Consider the following 16,613-nt stretch of genomic DNA (forward strand, 5'->3'; position numbering starts at 1 on the left):
GAAAGTAAAATTTGCCCAGCAACGAACCCCCGCACAAAACATTACAGTGTAAAATAAATGGGCCTTTTTTTTATGGAGCCAATCGTCTTTTTGTCCTGCGTAGCGTGAGCTCGTTGAGAACACAATGCACTTCGGGAGTGGCATTCATCTCTGTTGGCGGACCTGAGTCGTGGCTACATCTTGGGTGCCACGGTGGCGAGATGTTAACTCCCTTGCCTGGTGTGCAGGAGGTTGTGGGTTCAATCCCAACCCTGACGCCTGTATATTTGGAGTTTGCATGTTCTCCCCGTGGTTGTGTGGATTTTTTCTCCGGGTCCTCCAGTTTTCCCCTCCACATTTAGAAATATACGTTTAGCTTATTTGGCTGCTATGAATTTCGACATGATATAAGCCACTTCGTTGAGCTATCATTTGTGGCCAGGTGACTTCGGAAAACGAGCTATATAGTGCAGTGGGCCTTACCTGGTAAAATAAAGAGTTTAGTTTAATACTTTGCACATATGGATGCCATCGTCTCATTGGTCAGTTATTTAAGAACAGACATGCAGGGGTTGTCATCCAGCAATGGATCGACAGAGCTGCAGCTTTAGATTACAAACATGCACTTCACCTCGTTGCAAGCAGCTCCACCCATTTGTAAACATCGCCCAGATTTGTACAAATGCCGCTGTATCTCAGCTTCGTATTTCGGTAGATTGCACGTGTCTTTTACTCAGAGGAGAATTTTTTTTTAAACACGTCGCTTCATTGGCATGGTTGGCTACGGATGGTGCAAAACAAGTTCAACAGACATACAATCATTCATTACTAATGTGCAGTTGTGCGAGGGTTTCACCATCTTTGACCACATGATACATCTGCCATCTAGTGGCAAAATCAGTGAAAACATAGCACTTGAATACAAGGGTCAGGTCCCATTCATGATGCATTTTTGCTGAAATAGAGCTCAAAATAGGTTACTGAATTGTTAAAAAAGATTATCTATACGTGTTTAAACATCATCATGTTATTATTATTATTAATTGTAATTAATTGACTGGCTTGCAGACTTTTCTGGGAGGAGCTGAGACGGTGGACCTGCAAGGATTCGAGGAGTCGGTGTGGGACGGCATCAAGGAGAAGCTGAGACTGGAGGTGAAGGATCGACTCGCTCGACCTGGCCCCCGTTTGCCTGGGTCCCTCTTCCCATCGACACTATTTAAAGGCATTGTTTTCGTTGCGGAGTGTCTGGGTGGCTCCTGGGTCCCTCTTCCCATCGACACTATTTAAAGGCATTGTTTTCGTTGCGGAGTGTCTGGGTGGCTCATGGGTTTGCACTCTGACCTCTGAACCACTCTCGTGGGTTTATGGTCTCAGCCAGGTGACCAGCACATAAAATGTAGTTTAGCACGTAGGCTTTCACGGCTAATATAATCCATGATAAAGGTCTTTTTTGGGTTAGATCGCATTAAAATTAATGTGTCGTTAAACTCTCCAACAAACAGGTGTGCTGAACGGGTCACCAATTGTGTCGGGTGGTGGCGGCTTTAACGACACATTTATGTTTACGTGAGCTAACTCAAAAAACCTCTTGCGTTAAAACGTATTTTCACTCTTCTCTCTCCCTCTCTGTGCCATATCCCTTCTCAAAGACGTCTCCGTTCATGGTCTTCTATTTAGCCCTGTTCATGATAGTCCCAGTTGCGTCAGCTTTATCAAATTGCCTATGGACTCAATTTGCTGTCTTCCCTCGACCTTCTTGGACTTAATTTGGATCAATTCCAGCTCTGAGAATCAAACGCTTCATCGTTTCGGTGGCCGGGTGGCTGAGAGCTGGCCCCGTTGAGATTCTGGGTTCCAATCAATGCAGTTGCAGCATGTGACTAATCCCTGGTTCTGCTGTCATCGCTTGTAATAGATAACCAATCTTGGAAGCGAAGCATGACATTCAATTACAATTCTGGATATATATAAGCATCTGATTGTGACCGCTGTCCATTGGGCGGCAGTCCGTCTTAGGGCGGAGAGGAGCAAAGGATGGTTTTTGAGTCTGACATTTTTGCCGCTGGAAATGAGCGCCAACTCGCCCGTACCGCTCGCTTGAGAAAGCAAGACGCATTGGCGCTGATCGGTCCCATTCATCTCGGGATCTCCCCCCAGCATCACGGGCAATTCATTCCAACCGTGACCGCACGCTTGTGGCCACGTCGCTTCTGATAAAGAAGCTATAAGCTCAGTGGGCTCTATCTGGTAATCTAAAAAGAGTTGAGTTTTAGTTTTCTATTTTTTAAAGCGATTTGCTTACATATCTTATACTTAGCACTCCTATAATTGTTTGTGTATTTGTTGTTGTAACGTTATGATTTGCCCCTACTGGACATGAATACATATTCTGAGTTGCACACGGGGAGTGAATGACATGTCCTATCCCACCTTCTTGTGGTGAATGTGTATAGTATTTCATAGTTTTGTTCATTGAGTCCCGTACGAGTTTTGTACAGAGTGGGCCGTGGCCTCGGCTCGTTCAGCACAACTTGGTAGGTAACTGCAAATTGAGAGCTGTTTAGGTTTTTCTTGTTACATCTTTACACAAATAAAAAATAATCCATCTCTTTGAGACGATAAGAGGACGTTTGCTGTGAGCGAAGCAGCGTTGGAGGAACGAGACTGAGGTTTCTCCCAGGCAGGTATTAAAGCCTTGGGACACGGATGATAATAGTTGGTGCAGGATGAACATTTAGTGCAGGCCGTGTCTGGCTTAACGAGCGAGATACGTTCCGCCAAAACTGTCTCGTGCAGCAAAAACTCGTGAAACGATCGTCGTTTTCCCATTGACCCCCCACGCTAAAAGCTGAGTTGCCTTCCAGCTCCAAAATGTTCCACTTTTGAACAACATTTTTTTTTTTACGTGAGAAATACAACTTAGAATTTGAAAATAGAGTCATAAAACATCAAATGTAACACTTGCCACACATGAATAACCACAGTGCTTGCAGTAACCTGCCCTCGGCGTCTGCATTTAATTAGCGCCTCCACCTCCCCCACCCAGCGCTCCACCCTACCTATCCCGCCCCCCCATTAGTGCCACCACGAGGCCTCCCAGCTGGTAAACAGCCGCATGCTGCAGTGCACCCCCTGCCACCACGGAACGTGTTTGATAGATCGGTCTCCGCTCGTTACGCAAGCATTTGCTCGTTTTGTGACCAAATTTGGTCTAAATTCGAATTTTTCATGATGGCGAATTCTCCGAGGAAAAAACGCTCACGAAGCGAGATACGCCGGTATTCGTTCGCTCTGGAAGAGAGAGAACGACTTGGGGGCGCGACGAACAAGCGGGAAAGTCGGCAGCCAGGCAGTGAGTTGGCACAAAATTCTTCTCCAAGATCTGCAGTCCTCTATATATTAATGTGCTATCGGCAAATTCATCAGTGTCTGCGTGTGGAAGATTGACGCCGTCCGTCCTGCGATCTCGCTTGACCTCAGGGCGACGTGGGCGAGTCGCCGCCTCCGCCGCCTCCCGCGGAGCCCGCGACGCCCGAGGAAGGCGCCGAGCCCTTCCCGGACCTCCGCTACGACGAGGTGGACGACGAACCCAGGGAGGACGTGGACGACGACGTGGACGACGAGGTGGATGACGGGGTGGACGATGAGGCCGGCGACGAGACCGACGAGGACGACGCGCACCACGTGGAGGACGACCTCAAGGCGAGTTGACCGCTCGCAACAACAACAGCAGCAGCAGTGTCCGCAGTGTCCGCCGCCGGGTGTGGTGCGGTGACGTCACCGCGTCGGCGCTTGTGCCAGACTGGGTGCACTACCTTGAGGCTGTTGCGTGAAGTGTGGAAAGGCTCGCTGGCAGGAGGGAACGTGGTCACGGGACACCCAGGCGTTGTGGGTTGGGGTTAGTGATAGGGGTAGTGGTTGGGGTAGTGGTATGGGTGTGGGTTAGTTATCGGGGTAGTGATAGGGGTTGGGGTAATGGTTGGGGTTAGTGATAGGGGTTAAAGTTAGTGATAGGGGTTGTGATAGGGGTTGGGGTAGTTATGTTTATTGTGGTTGTGATAGTGGTAGTGATGGGGCTAGTGATAGTGGTAGTGCTAGGGGTTGGGGTAGTGATAGGGGTTGGGGTAGGCCTGGTTGTAGCTGGGGGGTGAGGGCAGGGAGTAGCAGTGGCAGAATGGGCTCAGTAGAAGAGATGGTGGTTGTTTTAAGGAAGGAGGAGGGGAAGCTGCAGGTTATCGTGGAGATGATTGTTTGATGCGGTGCAGTGGGAGTTGTTTCCAGTGGAGGGGAGCAAGAAGGGAAGAGGAACGAGAGTGGAGGGACTGGGCACAGGGCGAGGGAGGCATAGAGGGGGACAGTGGAGACTACTGGGCGTATAGAGGACGGGATGGGACAGAGTAAGATTTGAGATAAGTGAGATAGGGTGGGGCAAGACCTTGGGGGGATTTATAGACTAGAGTGAGAAATTTAAACAGACAGCTAAAGTCGACAGGGAGACAGTGTAGTTTGGAAATGGGAAAGTAGAGCAGAAGTGTGGGAATTGTGGGGGAGGTTTACTCATTAAACTATTTTTTTTTACCCGGTAAAGCCCACTGAGCTATTAGCTCTTTTTCAGAAGTGACCGGGCCACAACATGATAGCTCAATGAAGTGGCTTATCAAGTGGAATTTATTGCAGCCAAATACTCTAACCACATGTTGATTATCAAATGTGGAGGGAAAAACTGGGGGACCTGGAGAAAAATCCACACGACCACGGGGAGAGCATGCACACTCCAAATATACAGGTGTCAGAGTTGTGATCGAACCCACTATCTCCTGCATACCAGGCGAGGGAGATGACATCTCGCCACCGTTACGCCCTGTTAAAAATGATCTGGGCTTATGCATTTGGTATCTGTTGAAGAGGAACGAATGCGTAGACCTACGTATCACGGTCGCCCCCATGATACGTGGATCAATCCAATCACTCGAGACACCGTTTATGGCATCAAGAGAAGTTCATGCGAATGCTTTCGCAAGAGGTCACACGTTTGGCACAGCGGTCCTTCGCTGACGATGCTTCTCGGCCTTCTTTTCATGAACACAAGTAAACGGTGGGTGCTGTGGACGCAGACTCTCTCCTCCTGACCGTGCTGCCCTTTCTCACACCCCACAGGAGCGAGACGCTCAGGGAGACAAGCAGGACACGCTGGACGATGAAGACAGGATGCCTGCGTTCGATCCGGACACACAGGCACTCATTGACGGTACGGGTGGGGGGCAGGGGGGGAGAGTGGGGCTTCTGTTGGCCCGCGGGCTTTGTTGTTAGATGACTTTTTTTTTTTGCGTGGTGCCATGCGCAGGAGCACTCCTCCTTTCGGGGGAAGTGGTGTTGAACTTTTGGATCGAGTGAACGGCGGATCATTGACTTGGTCGGGAATAGTTTTGGCAGGCAAGGGAATTGTTGGAAGTTTGAATGCTAAGGTGATAACAAGGTTGAAATGTAATAAGGTTTAGGTCTGTCACTTTAGTCTTTCCAGCAGTGTGTGTACCGTTAAACAAATACTGCTGGCTTGCCCCAGAGTGCGTTTTATGTGTGAAGCTATTTAGTTTATTTCTGGTTGAACCTTGGGTGCAGGGGTTGGTGTACAGCACTACGAACCCAGGTTACCCGGGTTCGATTGCAGTCCATGGCTAATATCAGTGGTGTGTGATATCCTATTCGGTCCTGGGCCTCCCCCCCCCATCAGCAACCCACGCTGACCAGTGTGGTGAAGTATGATCGAGCATGCTCCGTGACTTACGTGGCTTGGGAAGACCTTTATCCCATAGTCGATTGACATATTATGCTCTTTGTACAAGCGGGCAGCCCTTCTAATGGGGATAACGCAAGTAACACTCGTCTGACCTTCAGCCACCCACCACTCGGTACACAGTGGGTGGGTGTTTGCTAATGCGCGATGTGCTGATGCTCGCTTTGGACAGCAGGGGGAAGCCCTTTACAGAGAATGCCCGCAAATGCGAGGACTTCGGATGCACCACCTGAGAGTGTAGCCTCAGAAGTGCACCGTAGTCAGATTGTTTCTGCGAGTCATATTTTTATTATTGATTAAATTTCGGCTGTTTGGTCCGACATCCTGGGACACACGGCCCAGCCGTTTGCCTCCTGTTGGGTTGTGCCGGCGCCTTTCCGTGCGCTGCCACGTCTCGTGGAGCCGAAGGAGGAGAGCTCAGGTCAGTTGATAGAATATAAAGTAAGGGCTAGCAGGTATTGTGAGCAATGAGTAATTACTGATTTTTTTTGTTTATTCTCGAAAGCCTCAGTTGTGTCTTGAGGATGTTTCCGGGAGGTTCCTGTTTACCCGCTTGGGAGGAAGTGCAGTACCTGAAGGGTGCCCATGCTCTTAGGATTTGTTTTGTGTGCAAATCTCTACACATGGGCTGATAGCTTACTTGCTGTACTGACTGACACGAGGCACCTGGTACACCTGCAGGGGGAGTGTCTCGCACACAACGATTAGTTTGCGCGATTCAGTCTCCACATTGAATGTATGTGCGTTGAACGTCTTTCGCACCATACATACCTGCTAATCGGAGGTGCGGCGGAAGGGCAACAAATAAAACAGACAAAAAAAGTGCTTGATTACTTGAGTGTAACATTACATTTGGCAAACTGGCCGATAGATACCCCACGTACATAACAGGGAGAAACTATGGATAAAGCAACGTTGCTTTTTCTAACCATCTGCATGTCGATTGGGAAAGCCGTCACTTTGACAGGAGTCCATCACCTGTTGAGATGATGGTAAGAGGATCGTCGCACATCAGTGGGCCATCTACCAATACAAGTGCTTGAAAGGACAGATTACAATAAAAAGGTGGATTGTTGGAAATGTAAACTAAACTATTTTAATTTTACCAGGTAAGTCCCACTGAGCTACGTAGCTCTTTTCCAAATGCGACCTGACCACAAATGATAGCTCAACGAAGTGGCTCTTGTGGAAATGTATAGCAGCCAAAATACTCTATAAACGCGTGATGTTGATTCTAAATGTGGAGGGAAAATCCGGAGGACACGGAGAAAAATCCACATGACCACGGGGAGATAGAGACAAGCACACTCCAAATATACGGCAGGCGTCAGGGTTGGGATCAAACCTACGACCCCCTGTATACCCGGCGAGGGAGTTAACATCTCAGCACCTTGGCGCCAAATTGAAAGCAAGGAGGAGGAATTAATAAGTTAGAGCCTCAACGGGGGTTAATAATTTTTTCGAAGGTAAGGGGGGAGGCGAGACGTGACATGGTTTTTGGCACGTGTTGAGAAGAGACCAAGGTGATACCATTTGCTGGGCTACAGAGATTCCACCGGTGCAGGGCAGCAGGAGGAGAAGGAGACCGTGGGGGAGGATGGGGTGTAACGAGGACAGTGGACGTGGCTAGAGAAGAGGTGCAGAATAGAAGCACATGGAGGGAGAAAATATGAGCAGTCAACCCCATGCAGTAACAGGGCTTCTGGGGCATCTGTGTACATCCGTGGGTTTCCATGTTAAATATCTGGCTCTCTATGTACGTTCATGGATCATGCGAATGTATGAGTCTGAGTAAGTCGATAGATCACTATGTCAATGTATGGATCGTGTAAGTGTATGTGAGCCTGTGTGTCTCTAAGTAATTCTATGGATCTCGATGTGAGGATGGTGGATGTGATTAGAGACGTGGTGCAGAATAGAAGCGCATGTTTTGAGCAAATCTGAGCAGCTAACCTCGTGCAGTAACAGGTCTTCTGGCTGGGGTCTCCTTGTACGTCTCTGGGCCTCCGTGTAATTTGCTGAACCTGTGCAATCATGAGACTTATGAATTCGAAGATGATGCAAGTCATTGGGTCTCTATATACATCTCTGGGCCTCCATGTAATTCTCTGGTTCTCTATGTAAGTGTATTAATCTTGTTCGTGTATGTGAGTCTGTGTGTTTCTGAGCAAGTCGGTGGGCCTCTTTGTGATTATCGTGGATGTGACTTGAGAAGAGGCACACGATAGAAGCAAGTGAAGAAAAAAATGCAGGCTTAGTTAGTTTATTTTGAGTTGGGTCATCAAATCAAGTTGAACTTTCTTCGCCAACCGTGCTAATCGGAGTTGCCACGTGGGCAGGCACGCCGATTAATTTGGTGTTTCGGCGATACCCTAAATGTTGAAAAGCAGCTCTCGCTTAGCTGTTGATAACCTCTGATGATGCTGCGTGTCAACTGAAATTGTCAACAATTTGATTGCTTTTCAACTTCCTGCTGGCTTTGCTGAAAAACCGAATGGGTCGGTGTATTTGCCTACGGGACAGCTCGATTTGATTGGCTGTGTTGGGTAGTGGAGGGTCATGATTAAAATCATTGACTTCATACCCACACGATCTAACCCAAAATAAACTAATTATGAATCATAATATCGGTCGTAAAAGCCTACGTATTAAAATAAAAATGCGAGCAGCTTACCCCATGCAGCATTATATCTTCTAGACTAGAAGATGAAAGATGTTTTTCCCCTTGTGAATCATTGCATAATAGCATAAAGGTCTGCCTTAACCTTTCCTTACCTTGGCAATTAACGCGTTTGCGGCGATGGTGATTATATCAGTGAAAAGGGGGCGACATTTTTACTATTCTACCCACCCCTCCGCTTATAAATAACGTCGGCCCACAGCCATGTGGAGTCCTCCGACTTTGATGTGAGCCGTTCACCTTGACTCCTGCTGGTCACGTCAAGTACGCATGCCGCACACTGTACAGCGATCAATTTTTTTGCGTGTTGTGTTTTTTTCCCCTTCTGCTTAAAGCGTCTTCTCATGTTTTTTTTTCTCCCTCCACTTCTGTCTGTTCAGTTGAAGTGTGTAATTTTTTTGCAGTGGATAACCCGTTTTTTTGGATAACATATTTTTTTAACCACTGGCAGCGTGTGCGAGATCTTAACGTAATGGCTTTGTCTGGGTGGACGCACTTCGGAATGGAGCTTGTGCTTGTAAGTTAATTTTCTAAAACGTTTCTCATCGCTGGGTTTCTGCTACGCCATGTCGTCTCGGCGTCTTCTCATATGTTGGGCTCTTTGGCGATGCAATACAATTCGTCTTTATGAAGCTTCCAAGCGTGATCACAAGATGCTGTGCACGAATGAACGTGTGTGCTTTGCTTCAGTGCGATATCGTGGGAAGGAGGAGGGATACTCATACTCTTTGGTTTTTTCGGTAAAGTCACGTAGGTAAAAAATAATAAAAATGAAAACAACTAAATTAAATCACAAATTAACTGAATAAAATAAAAAATGAAAACAACTAAATTAAATCACGATGTGTCGGAAGCAACACAAGCCTCCGTCTTCAGGTGGAACCGCCACAGCAATTCTCTACAGTAATTTTGCTGTGGCGGTTCCACCTGAAGACGGAGGCTTGTGTTGCTTCCGAAACGTCGTGATTTAATTTAGTTTTTATTTTATTTATTTAATTTGTGATTTAATTTAGTTTTCTTTTTTATTATTTTTTACCTACGTGACTTTACCGAGAAAACCAAAGAGTATGGATCCTTGCAGTCACGAAAACTTCTAATCTTAAAAGGAGGAGGGATGTTTCTGAATGAGATGTTCGTGAATGACAGAGGCGGATCTAGAAACTTCCCAAGGAGGAGGACAATCCCAATATTTCAAGCATTTTAATTAGGGCCCGACACTCCATCTTCTTCGCATGGCTGATGTTGACGTAGAGCAACAGCTATAATTTTACATAGGGTTGGTTGAGACGGATGATTTGCATCAGGAGGAGTGGAGCGCATCGCTGCTGCTGTGGTGATGCCTCCTCCTCCGTGTTTGTGAATCGAGGCGTTGAGTCGTTTTGCGTGCCGTGGTTCTGTTCTTGATGGCAGTTGTCACACACCGGAGAGATTTTAATTTCCCGATTGCGCTTCCAAGTAGCCGCAACCGCTGCTGCCATGGTGCATGTGCGGATGCGGTGCCAGGGGTTGTGGCCAAGAAGCTTCGCGGACAGTCGAGCCGCGGGTCTTCCGCGTCGGGTCGCGGCGTTTTGTCTGTGACCTCTTGTGAACTCCATTCGGCCTTCTAAGCCTCCTCATCATCAGGGCTGAAGTTACATTGTTGAAGGTTAAGCGCGCGGGTTCAAAAGGTGGTGAGGGACGTCATTCAGATCCTGGTGGATTGCTCCCTACACTACATTAATAATAAAAAGCATTCAATGTATTTTCTCTACGGGGAGGGGGTGGCTATCAGCAGACACCCCCCCCCCCCTATCGCCCCCCCCGCCCCCCACCACCCCCCACTTGGATCCCCCACTGGTGAATTATGGCTCCAGATGGAAGGAGACTTCATCACTCTGAAGGCCGTGTTTAAGGCACTACAATAGAGAGAATGGACGGAGCGTGGCGGAGCGCTGGTCGGGACACTGCACGGGCTCGGGGCACCATTGTGCCCTGGACGGTCTTCGCAGTCGGGAGCTTGAGTGCTGATTGATTGACATTGGCCCTCCCTCCTGCTTCGAACGCGCAGTGCTTTGAAAGCGTTTTCTTCATGAATGAGAGAAAAAACCCACCAGCGGGACCGCGCAGCGTCTCACGCCGGCGTCGCGACATTGAAGATGCGGGGCCCATTGGTGCTGAAATTGCGCGTCGGTGAGCCGTCCACTTCGAGAGAAACCGTTGGGCCGTGTCAAAGGCTTGCATGATGCATCGCTGACAACCCGTACGGTTTACCCCGTGTTCTTTTACAGGGAAATTGAGTTTTCCGGTCCATACGGCGTACAGCCGTTTCAATATGGGCAAAAAAAATAAAATGGTCTTTTTGTTTGTGTTTTTCCCTTGGGATGGGACTTTGTAGGATGAACGTTGTTATTTATAAGGGCACGGCGGTGATCAATAAGGTCTGAATTGGTGTGTACTAAGGTAGGCACTGATAAGGGCTTGACAGGTATGATGATGCGGAGTTCACGACAGTGGAATGGAAGAGCTTTGTTGGAACTCTGTGTTCCTAATAGCGCAGTTTCACGCCTAGAAACTACCTTGACATATACCCAAATCATATGGAACGAGTTCAGGCAATTCGAGAAGTTGGATCTACGGATATTATCTGAAGCACTCGATTAAAGAGTCGCAACCCTATCCCTGAGACTCTGAAAACCACGGCGGATGCGTGGATGTTTAGTGCGGTAATGGGGGAGCGACAGTGTCGTGGTTAGTGCACTGCAATGTACACCCGGCGACCTGAGTTTAATTACCACTCACAACCAATAACAGTGGTGAATGATTGCACCTATCCTGGTATTCTTCTTGATCGACTTTGTCTTAAATGAGTACCTGGTATGGTGTGCAGACATCAGTACTTGGGAGACAAAGGCGGCCGGGTGTGGTGCTTGCCACCCACCCACGCGTATGTTGTGCCGGCCTTCATAGGTGCTACTCGCTAACAGCACTTGACCCAACAGTCTGTTAAGGCCATACGGGGGATCTTTGTTTTTGTTTATCAGTTCATCTGCTTGGCTGAAACTGCTGTTTAGTTATAATTCTATAAAACTGGATGATGACTTTATGGACGCCATGTTATAGTAATTTGAAGAATGTTAATGAGTAATCATGTTACATTACAACTCGGAAAAATTAGAAATATGCAACTGCCTTTAATTTCATTAAATCTTTTACTCAAATTCAAGGAATTTCACGAAATTAATATACGATCATGCAGACATTCTCAGTAGTCGGTGTACAATTCCCGTGTCGGAGAACAAGCCTGGAAAATATATTTTTCACGGAACTATTTCTGAAGTCACTTCAATAGGATTCTTTTTTCCAAATTAGGGAGACACACTTATATTCCCAGTAAGGTACATCCAATGTCACTCAGCTAATTTCCTTTTTATATTCTCAGCTGGAATAGGCCACATTATGTCAAAGACCAAATTTAGAGTGATATAGCCTTTTTGCACCGTGGGTGATCAGGTTTAGGCCATTAACTCACTACTTTTGGCAGACGCGCTTTCACACATCGCCTGTTGCAGAGACCCGCGGTACGACTCCGACGGGTCACCCTGGTTAATGCTGTGGGTGTGTAACCGACAAACATGCTCCACCTGCTTCACAGAGGATGTTACAGATCCCAGGGCATCGTTCAAACCAAATAGGCTGTTGTGCGCTGGCGTCACGGTCCAAGTTTGCCCAGGTCATAAAATTACCCCCAAATTCCTCAATTAGCGGATCACACGCAGGTACAATCGACTGGCAGACATAATGCCCAGTTAGCAAGACGAATTCCCACCTGCAGGGCTGGGAGTCGCCATGTGAAGCGTAGGCACCACTGCCGCTGGGAGTGCCCTTCAAATGTTTGAGGTGTGGTAATTTTAAGTTACAAATCCACTGCTGGATGAAGGCCTCCGCGCATGTCGTGTCTATTTCACATGTTTATAAATTTGGAGGAAAAAACCGGAGGACCCGGAGAAAAATCCACGCGACCACGGGGAGAGAAAACATGCAAACTCCAAATATACAGGCGTCAGGGTTGGGATTGGACCCACGCACTCCTGCATACCAGGCGAAGGAGTTAACATCTTGCCACAGCGGGGCGCCCTTGACCTCGTGGCGCCCTTGGCCTCGGGTCACCCGAGTTCATCGTTTTGGGGGGGGGGGCACTAACCACCGTTGCACCCAGCTGCACTTGAGAAGCTGCTCGAATCGCAGGCTGTTTGAGACCCGGATTTGAACCTAGGTTCTCTGCTTTGATGACTCATTGACACCACGATACCGGCCCCCTGAGCTGTCCGCCTGCCCGCCAACCCTCCCACCCCTCCCACCCCTCTATCGCATCACGTAACTTCTAAGATCTTGAGTACACTGTAATTAGGGGCCGATAAATGTTTAATAATTCTCCATCGCAGCACTGAGACGTCAGCCAAGTATAAATGGAGCTTCGGGGAAAACTTAAGTCGGCGCCGGTAAAACATTTCTTACCATCCCTGTAATGCTTTCTGACCCAGTGAGATAATATCCGATGACTCATTACCATCCCAGCCTATTAAATATGTCCATCATTTATGTGGATATGTTTATAATAATAACTAAAACAAGAGACCCAACAAATATTCACGGCGGATGCGGAAACCAAGTCTTCGGATGTCATTTTGCGAGCCTGGCCCTCCTGTGTATAATTAAACATACGAAACCGGTGGCACGCTTGTGCACAACATCGCCGCCCCGCAAACAACGCCGTCGAGTTAAAAAGCGGCGGGTCGCCAGATGCCGCCGTATTGTTTTATTGTACGGCCATGTATAATTCACGCCGAGCATATGTACACGTGTGTGTACGTGTTACCTCCACCCTCCGTCCTGTCTCCCACGTCGCTGGCGTGGCGTTAGCGCCTTAACCTTAGAAAGCGCCGCGGGGTTAGCGTTGCTGGTTGCCGTGTTTTACGTTTTGCTCGCGGCGTTCGTTACGTCAAGCAAGAGGTGCACCCTCGTGAGAATGACGGGGAAAAACCGCGCCGTTCGAAACCTCGCTAGGCCTACCCTTCCTGCCGCGTGCGGCGAGATTGCTCGTCCCGTAGAGAGAGACGTCGATGATCGGTTATATTCGGCGTCCGTGGGTGTCGCAGGGACTATTGCGACGCTTTCGGTCGAATTCCACGTTTCGCAAAAATAAGCTGCTCGCGAAAACTAGCGGGTCCGATTGTTCAAGGCAAAATAAAGCGATTTGTAATTAGTTTATTTTCAGTTAGATCACGGGTCGTCAACCTTAGTAAGGACCGTTTCGTTTTCATATGCATTGTAGATCTTGAAATAATTTTACCGAATTCTAATAAAAATGGCTCTTGTTGTTATTTTGGTTGCCGGCCCCTGGGTTAGATCGTGCTAGTGTAATGTCATACTTTTTAAAACTATGATACTCGACATTACACCTACACGATTTAACCCGAAATAAAATAATAAAGAATCATATCGGCCGTGAAAGCCTACGTGCAAAATAACACGTTGAATAATTCAGACGTTGAATATGTATTTTAAAGGAATATGAAAACAGGTATCTCTTAAATTTCGATTTAAAGCTTTCATGACTGCAGGGATTCATCTTCTTGGTTCTTTCGGTAAAGTCACGTAGTCACGTATTATTTTATTATTTCCCTTCTACGTGGCTTTACCGAAAGAACCAAGAAGGTGTCTCTTACTGTGCCAAAAACGTGCCTAGGCTTTGGCCTAGGATGCCCAACACGCATTTCAAGCTCGGGTATTGTCACAACTACTAAATGTGTTATGTTTAATCAGTTACATTAATATGCATTGTTTCCTGTGTAATTAATGCGGCTTATCTCGCTCAGCAGCAACATTGCTAAAAAGGGGGGGAGGGGTTACACCCAGCCAGATCACATGGCAGGGGGTGGAGTCACCCAGCCATGTGACCTAAACCTCTGATATGTTGACAAGCAGAACACATAGACCCCCAAGTGCCAGTCTTAACCCAATGTCTACCCTCGATTAATAGTTCACCTTTGAAACCGTAGCAATTTATTGTGGAATTCGTGTACCTCTTAACCTTTTCACCGCTGAATCTCGGAACGCACAAGCGATATTTAAAGACATTGTACTCAGTTCAGAAAACCGTAGCGACACGACCGCACTCTATGATAGTTGGCGCCAAACTGTTCCCCACGTTCTCCTGCATGGCCTCGTGGGAGCCTCGGAACCGAAAAAGTGACTTTATAAAAATGTTGACGTGCGCCTACGTCATCGGGATGGGAAAGGGTTAACAGCACACTTGCTGCGAAAGTCAACTTCGGAAGTGCCGCCATAGCAGTTGTAACGTCACTGCTGTATGTGTAGCCCCTTTAAACCCTTCATCTAACAGTGGATTGACATAGGGGATCTTCACGCACACGTGTATTCTGTGTGGTGTGGTTGCTTTATGGCGCTACTTTTTATACGGCAGGAAAGTTTTGTAGGTGGCGGAATGTTTTGACGGGTGTGGAGGGGGTGCGAGGCAGAGTAGAGAATGTAATCTACTTCTCTTACAGACTTACAGATTAAACAGAAATTGTGCTTTACAACTGATGTATGATTATGCTATTGCTACATCTTTCATCGGCGAAGGTTACAAACGCGTTATTAATAACGGAAATCTCGCTTTGTGTGACGTGCATAAAAAGTACCGGGTCTTTTGTGCCCGTTAAGCGTCTTGGCGGTGTACAGATACAGCTCGCCACAGAAGTTAGCCATAGCCGGGAATCGAACTCGGGGGGGGGGGGGGGTCCTTCGTGTGTAACACAGTGCGCTTGCGCTAGCTGTTAGCGCTGTTAGCGCAGGAGGGGGGGGGGGACAGCTGGTGCATTTGCCAGTCATCTCAGTCAGTCAACCCGTGGTACCTGAGTTTGTCCTGTCGCCTCATGTCAGCAAGCTTTCCACACTTTCGTGTGCCCTCAAAGTGCACCTGGCCTGGCACAGGCACCGTGGTGACACCACCGTCGCTTGGTAGCGAATGGCAGGTATTGGTAGCTGCTGCCACGCTGCATCATCCCTTCCTCAATGCGTCTTCTTCAGATTTTGTGGAGTTTATTCAACCAGTCAGTCGTGCATAGAGATTCACGGCCTGGGTAGCTGGATATTTAACCTTGATCATTGCTCATTTTGATCCGGGATATGCTCCTCTCTGTTGGTGTCCCCCCACAAGGCAGCAGGTGGGAATCCCGCTGCTGACTTCCTGCAAAGTGGTACCTATTTTACCCACCCCGGAGTGATAAGAGCTTGAATCCTAGTCACCGGTTTGGTGTGACTAGGATTTGCAACTCCCTGCTTGTGAGTCTTTCACTCCTAACTAAATAATGTCACCTGGCTGTATGATACAACTAAAATAATAAACACATGTTTTTCGCTTTCATTAGGACCACCTTTAGCAGATTACCCTTAAAATACCGTATTTTTTTAATTGCACAGCAGTAATTATCATCCCTTGTTTAATCCATTGTTGGATTAAAAGGCCTCCCCATGCCCTGTCGGATAAGAAAGTTGTTTAACCAGAGGCCAGCGAACTGGACAGTGTGGCTTGATGGCGGGTGGGACCCAGGAGCGGTTCAGATATCACTCAAGCACCCGTATAACTCGTGGCTCGAAATATAACTCGGATAGCCATGATCGTAGCGCAATGCTCGATGCTTAGCGTGACCGCTCTTCTCCGTCGGAAATGATCAATCTCAAAACTCTCATGACGGAAAAAAACCCTTTCAAGCAGCACCGGGTCGCACCGAATTGTCTCCGTCAAAGAACTCGCGAAAGAAAAGAAAACAACGAACGCGAGGGGCAGAGGAAGCTACCAAGCACATCGCTCCGTGAGATGTCGCGCTCTCTTTCCTCCCAAGGCACATCGGATTTTTTTCCCCACTCTGCTGGTGGCCCCCGTCTTCCGCTGTCGCGCGTCGTCCCGGATGTGTCTCACGCTCCGCTGAATGTCAATGTCTGCACGTATGTCGAACCTCTTTCGCACCGTATGTAGCCAACCGTGCTCATCGGTGGTGCGGCGTTGCTTATGCGAGCTCGCCGGTGGGGGTGGCGCGTGGCCGCAGAGACGCTCGCTGCCGAGAGACGCAAGGGAAGCCAACGTTGCCTCTGCACAGCCCCCCCCCCTCCCCA

General features: G+C 48.0%; 1 protein-coding gene across 1 annotated transcript in view; it reads left to right on the forward strand.

Annotated features, from left to right (window-relative positions):
• Positions 1-16,613, forward strand: part of PRKCSH (PRKCSH beta subunit of glucosidase II) — a 94,576-nt gene that overhangs the window by 18,836 nt on the left and 59,127 nt on the right. Inside the window, exons 9-11 of the mRNA XM_078605412.1 lie at positions 1,048-1,134; positions 3,463-3,684; positions 5,140-5,230. Coding sequence (XP_078461538.1) covers positions 1,048-1,134; positions 3,463-3,684; positions 5,140-5,230 — 400 coding nt within the window. The remainder of the gene's footprint in view (positions 1-1,047; positions 1,135-3,462; positions 3,685-5,139; positions 5,231-16,613) is intronic.

This window comes from Lampetra planeri, chromosome 24, assembly GCF_965212315.1.
Source record: "Lampetra planeri chromosome 24, kcLamPlan1.2.h2, whole genome shotgun sequence".
In the NCBI taxonomy this organism is placed as follows: Eukaryota; Metazoa; Chordata; class Hyperoartia; order Petromyzontiformes; family Petromyzontidae; genus Lampetra; species Lampetra planeri.